Source organism: Octodon degus, unplaced genomic scaffold (genome assembly GCF_000260255.1).
Source record: "Octodon degus isolate 3935 unplaced genomic scaffold, OctDeg1.0 scaffold00025, whole genome shotgun sequence".
Taxonomy (NCBI): Eukaryota; Metazoa; Chordata; class Mammalia; order Rodentia; family Octodontidae; genus Octodon; species Octodon degus.
Window position 1 is genome coordinate 17,537,142 of NW_004524601.1, and position 6,629 is coordinate 17,543,770.

Sequence of the window (6,629 nt, forward strand, 5' to 3'; positions counted from 1 at the left end):
GTTTTTATACTTTTCTGCTGGATGGTTAAGACCAACATAAAGCAAGACCTATACAACAAGAAATGTAACTTTTGTATCTGACAAGGTCAGTCAAGTCCCCTCAGAATTTACCCTGAAACCCTGTACCACAGTTTGTAGATCTTTTGTCAGTATCAACCATGTGGATGAATCACAGCCATTGCTTGACCAATTTGCTCTCTATGAAAGCCTGAGAATATTTTCTCTCTCCATGTGACTCTCCACAGGCACAGTATACATCATCAATCACGTTCCTCTGTGGCCCCATAATCTCCTTGATCAGAAAATTTGGGACACAACTGAGTTATTTGATCTTACAGTACAGGTTCTCCTATCTATGTCCTGAGTCTTCACTGACCTTGAAAGGCTAGGGCCAAAATGTTGGCTGTCCTTACAGCCCTTCTTTTTCTCTAATTTTTGGTCTGCACACTTAGGTTGTTAACCCTCCAGAAGAGAAGCTTATTGTTACTACCCTACAACCTAGGCAGTTGAACTTAACCTCCCTCTCTGTCTGAATATCAAACATCTTAGACGTAACATGGAACGGGTATTTTCCATCAAGTATTTATATGTTAAACTTTGAGTCCCTACAAAATATGAAGGAAAACATTAAAATTAAAAAATAAAAATTAGGAAAAACAGGAATAAACAGTTACATATTTTTACACAGAAACTTAGAAATCTAACTATATATATATATTGTAGCAGAACACAGTCCTGTGACTTTTTTTTCTTGTCTCTTGTTTTCATTACCTTTTTTTTTAAACAAACATTTAGTTGAGAAACAGTATGGCAATAATTGGTATGTCATGACAAGTAGTATGTATTTAGAAGACCAGAATGACAGGCATTGCAAACGTGACCCTAGTATTACACATTGCTCTCTTCAGGGCAGTTGCTTAGTTCCCAGGTATTAGCATATATAGTCAGAGTGAGAATCCTACCAATTAACTGCTAGTTTCAAAAGCCTGCTGAAGATTCTCAGTATCTTTGCCTTTAACCATCTTGTGCATATAAATGTATGGCTTTGCCCCTGTCATGTTTCGTAGCTTTTCTCCTTTTGCTCTCTTTGTTGTCTAATCCTCAACTTCTTGCTTTCCTTTTAATTGTGTTATACCTTTCTATTTTTATTTCTTCTGAGTTCTTAGACTAGGGAGACTATGTGATATTTACACATGTGGGTCTGGTTTATTTCATTTATGAATATATCTTCAAGTGGCATCCACTTAAACATAAAGCCTTTGAGTTTATCATTCTTTATAGCTGAGTAATATTCCATTGTATAAAAATACCACGTCTTTTTCATCCATTCCTCATGTGACGGGCATCTTGGTTGTTTCCAAGATTGGGCTATCACAAATTGTGCTGCTATAAACATAGGTACACATATATCACTATGATGTGACGTTTTCAGTTCCTCTGGGAAGATTCCCAGTAGGGGAATAGCTGGATTAAATGGGATTTCCAGTGCAAGTTTTCTAAGGAGTCTCCACACTGATTTCCATAATGGTTGCACCAGTCTACATTCCCACCAGCAGTGGAGAAGGGTTCCTTTTTCCCCACAGCCTCTCCAACATTTGTTGTTGATTGATTTCTTTATGATAGCCATTCCTTCTGGGGTGAGATGGTATCTCAGTGTTGTTTAAATTTGCATTTCACGGATGGTTAGTGCTATGTGGAACATTTTTCCATATATTTACTTCTTTAATTTCATCCTTTGAGAAGTGTGTGTTCATCTCAGATGCCCATTTCTGGATCGGGTCTTTAAATTTTGGGGCCCTAATGATTTTTAGTTCTTTATAAATTCTAGAGAGTAGACCTTTGTCTGAGTGCTTATTAGTTGAGACTTTTTCCAAATTTGTGGGTTGTCTTTTCACTTTGTTGGTAATTTCTTTTGACGTGCAAAAACTTCTCAGTAAGAGCAGGTCCCAGCTGTTAATTCTTTCAAGTATTTCCCGTGCGATTTGATTTTTGTTCATGAACTCTTTGCCTACCCCTGTGTCTTCAAGAGTTCCTCCTACTTTATCTTTCAGGAGATTTAGTGTCTCTGTTTTAATGTGTAGACCTTTAATCCCTTTTGACTTTAGCTTAGTGCATGGTGATAGACCTGGGTCAAGTTTGAGTTTTTGGCATGTTGAGAGCCAGTTTTTCCAGCACCATTTGTTAAAAAGGCTATCTTTCTTCCAGTAAGTATGTTTGGCCCCATTGTCGAAGATAAGGTGGCTGAGTGTGTTCGTAGAGGCTTCTGCATCTTCTTTTTTTTTGGCAGAACCGGGAATTGAAACTCGCGTTTGCCAGTCAAGCGCTTATCCTACTGAGCCATCTTCCCAGCCTCAAGGATTTTTTTTTTCCTTCGAATGCCTTCAGGGCAGGTTTGACTGGCTTGAGTTGTGGGGATCAAACCACAGCAACCTGAGCCTGACTGCTTTGTTGAAGCAGCCACTTAAAGAACTGAGCTAAGGGGCAGGCCCCCGGCTTCTACATCTTCTAACCTATTCCATTGATACTCGGGTCTGTTTTGTTGCCAGTACCATGCTGATTTTATCACAGTAGCCTTGTAGTATAATTTTAAGTCAGGAATTGTAATGCCTCCTGCCTTGTCTTTGTTGCCCAGGATTGCCTTTGCTATTCTAGGTCTTTTCTGCTTCCAAATAAATTTTAGGAATGACTTCTCAAGGTCTGTGAGGTATGTTGATGGTAGTTTGATAGGGATTGCATTAAATCAGTACAGCAATTTTGGGAGAATGGCCGTCTCTTCACAGTGTTGGTTTTCCTATCCAGGAGCAGGGAATATCTTTCCTTTTTCTGCAATCTCTTTTTTCGGAGTATTGTAATTTTCCTTGAAAAGATCTTTGACTTCTTTAGTTAGATTAATTCCAAGGTATTTCATTTTCCTCGGTGCTATTGTAAAAGGTATTGTTTCACTAATTTTCCTCTCCATGTGTTTACTATTTACTTTTCTTTTTCTAATTCTCAACCTTTCACCAAATCGTTTTGCTGATACTACATTACCAGGTACAATTTCTTTCAGGTGTAAATATTTTGGCAAGGCCGTGTACAGTGTTTGTTCTTTTAACTGGAAACAGACCCTAATATCTAATTGCTTTAGTCTTGGTAAGGTTATCAACTGATTCCATTTTTTTGTTGGTTTTTGCAAAGTATTTTTATCATTATGTATATATTAGTTATAATATTTTTCAGAGTTCCTTTGTCTATTTCTTTTCAGTGGTAGTTTGTAAAGGAAAGGCAAAATACATGCTTCTTTTCCTTGATTTTGTGGTAAATATAATTCATGGATTTTGTGTTCTAGTATGTCTTTTATGTCAGGAGTTACAGTAACCACTCAGCTGTTTTTTGGTGGTTTTTTTTTTTTTTGTTTTTTTTTTTTGAGACAGTCTCATTGTGTAGTTTGGGCTGGCTTGGACTCTCTTTGTGTTAAGGCTGGCCTCAAACTCAGAGAGATTCTCCTGCTTCAGTCTCTTTTGAATGCTAAGGTTATAGGTGTGCATTGTCACACCTGACTTTTTTTAAAATATTCTTGAAGTTACATATTTCCTTAAAATGTTGATTTTTAAGAGGGAACTCCTTTTGTCACAACACAAATTCAATGTAGTTTCTTGCATGTTTCTTTTCAGTATATAGCTTGCTTTTGTGGGTTTAGTTACTATCTGTGTATGACTAATCATTTTCTGTGGCCAGCACTGTCCAGTGGAAGTATTATGTGAGCTACATATATAACTTAAAATTTTCTAATAGCCATGTTAAAAATACATTAAAAAAAAAAAAAAAAAAAAAGGCCTTGATGATACATGCCTGTCATACCAGCATTCTGGGAGGCTGAAACAGGATCTCCAGTTTGCATCCAGCCTGGATAGCCTAACTAATTTGTGGGACCTTATCTAAAAAAAAAAAGCTCAATTTGAAGGCCCTAGGCTTCTTCTTGATCTAATTCAGCATATCCAAAATCATATTTTAGCATATGGTCACGTTACTAATGAAATATATTACATTTTATCTGCTGTACTCATTACCTGTCAAAGTAAGTTATTTCCCACTTATTCCTTGTTTTTTGTTATAACCAGTGGCATTAACAGCATTATTAGGTAGAAACTAAATCTTTGATTCTTTTGTCTTGCATCTAAGTTTATCAAATCCCTGTTAATTTTTTCTTAGAGTTCTATCTCAAATATGGCTGTTTTTCCTAGTTTTTGTTGATTTGCTTATTTTATAACTCCTTTTCACTTCTTGACTGGTTGTCCTTGCTACGGTTTTCAGTGTTTAAATGTTTTCTTTTATCAGAGTCTGAGAAAAATCTCTCATTGTGCTTTTCTACTTTAAAAAATTGCCACAATTTTTGGAATTGCTTGTAGTTTAAAAATACAGCCTCTGGCTTATCATTCAAGGCTCCCTGGACAGCAGAACCATTTGCACTTGACTGCATTTTATGCTCCACAACCTAGTATTTTTGATCATGCTCTTAGCAGTTGTGTCTTTACAGTATTTTAATGGGCTGTTTTAGTTCTAGCAAATGGTCTGTCATGTTTCTTGCTTGGTTGGTATGTTTTTGCCTGTCCTTTGAATAGTAGTTTGAATATGCCTTGATAGTACTTCCTCTTTGAAATATGTATTCACACAAGATGTATCTATTTCTGTTTTCTACTGGAAAAATCTCTGTGTGGGCTACCTAAGTTAGCCAGATGAGCTCTGCCCTTCATTTATTCTCTGTCTAGTCTTAGCATGTCTGTTACATTGTCTGGATTCAGCTAAGGCTGGTTTGAATAGTTATTGTGCTTCAGAGTGGTGTAGGAGCGAGGTATACAGCTCAGCGGCACAGTGCCTGCCTGGCAAGTGCAAGGTCCTGAGTTTGATTTCCTGTACCAAAAAACCTCCAAGTAATTGGTATAATGTAAGATTTTATTCTTGTCTGAATTTAGTTGCTGCCTAAGCATTGTGCCAAAACCATCAGTCAAGCAGTGAATAAGAAGTCAAAAAAGCAGACTGGTAAGAAAGGGGAGCCCGAAAGAGAGAAGCCAGGCGTGGAGAGCATGAGGAAAAACAGACTGGTAGTGACCAAGTAAGCCACCCACTTCTGTTGTCTGTTTTCTATTCCAGCAGAAATTTTCCCATTTTTTTCTGTGACATATAGTACTAAGAAAATGGTAGTAATTATATATTATTTATTTTCCAGCCAATTTTTTTAATCTTTGTGCAATAATCTATTCTTATTTTATTCTGAATAGGTTAAACTAGGTTTTTGGATTTTAGAAGGTAGTATATTTAATAGATTATATTTTTGCCTTGACATACTAAATTGTGAAGGTCAAAAATCTCTCTGAAAACTTTTTGAGGTATTATACTACAAGCAAGCTATAATTCTTAGTTTACTTCAAATCAAGTAGCAGACTTTTGTTTTAGCATATAGTGCTATGTTTTCGAATATACCTGATATTATTTCAAAGCAAGTATCAGACTAGATAGCACATTCAAGGTTCTTGATTAACTTGTTTGGAAGGACGGCCTAGGTAGGTGGTCAATAACTGGTTAGATGTTTTGTGTTTAAGCTTCTCCTGTTTTAGTTCTGTAAGTTGAATAAGCCACAGTCAGTTTATAAACAGTATTCCTTCTCCCATAACTTATTATACCAGCAATTGGAAATGATGGTCCTTGAGTACAGTGTTTCCTATTACCCATAGATCTCGCCATACTCATTATTAGCTGAGTGCAGAAACAGCTAATTGATCCTGTTTTTTTTATACTTATTCTCAGTTATTCATACCAGTAAAAATTTTGAACTTTGTCAATTTGAAGGAGACAAAAAATTTAGTTATTACTGCTAAGGTCTTGGTATGCTTATAAAATTAACTTTGTATTATGTGTGATGAAATGTCAAATTTTTATTTCCTGTTACTAATTTTTTTCAGCCTTGATAAATTGCACACTGCACTTTCTGAGTTATGTTTCTCTATAAATTATGTACCAAACATGGTGGTATGGGAACATACCTTTACTCCACGAGAATATTTGACTTCTCATCTGGAAATCCGTTTTACTAAGTAAGTAAGGATATAAATGTTTTCTGTCAGTTCAGAGTTTAATATTTACGTAGCATTTTCTTTTATGGGGAAAAGTATTTGTAGAAATGGTGTAGGGTAAAGAATAATGAATTGGAAAGCTAGTAAACTGGGAATTGCTTAAATGACTCAGATTCTCACCCCAAACCTACTGTTACTAATTAGTAAAGCTGGGGAATGAGTTCGGTCCTGAGAAGAATGGAGTAAATCAGTGCACTTTAGCTTACAGGTGGTAACCACTAAGGCCATAAATCAGTATAATTGGTTGTGGTGAGTATTCCAAGAAAGGAGAGGGGGGGACAAAGAAGAAATAGAAAATTAGTATATTGTGTATAGAAAGTATAGAAAATTGCTTTGCCCAACTTTTTGGTCTTGGGTGTATTTACATTAAGTGTGTTATTAGTTGCACTACCTATCTTGTAATAACTAGGTCACAGCCAAATATTTGAAAACCTCAGGGGTGGGTAAACTCTTACATCTATTCTGAATTCAGAGATCCACTGTTACATTAGTAAAATTCTCTCTACTCTGTTGAAAACT

General features: G+C 36.1%; 1 protein-coding gene across 1 annotated transcript in view; it reads left to right on the forward strand.

Moving 5' to 3' along the window:
- Nucleotides 1-6,629, forward strand: part of Nckap1 (NCK associated protein 1) — a 103,270-nt gene that overhangs the window by 69,689 nt on the left and 26,952 nt on the right. Inside the window, exons 19-20 of the mRNA XM_004628636.3 lie at nt 4,953-5,092; nt 5,940-6,071. Coding sequence (XP_004628693.2) covers nt 4,953-5,092; nt 5,940-6,071 — 272 coding nt within the window. The remainder of the gene's footprint in view (nt 1-4,952; nt 5,093-5,939; nt 6,072-6,629) is intronic.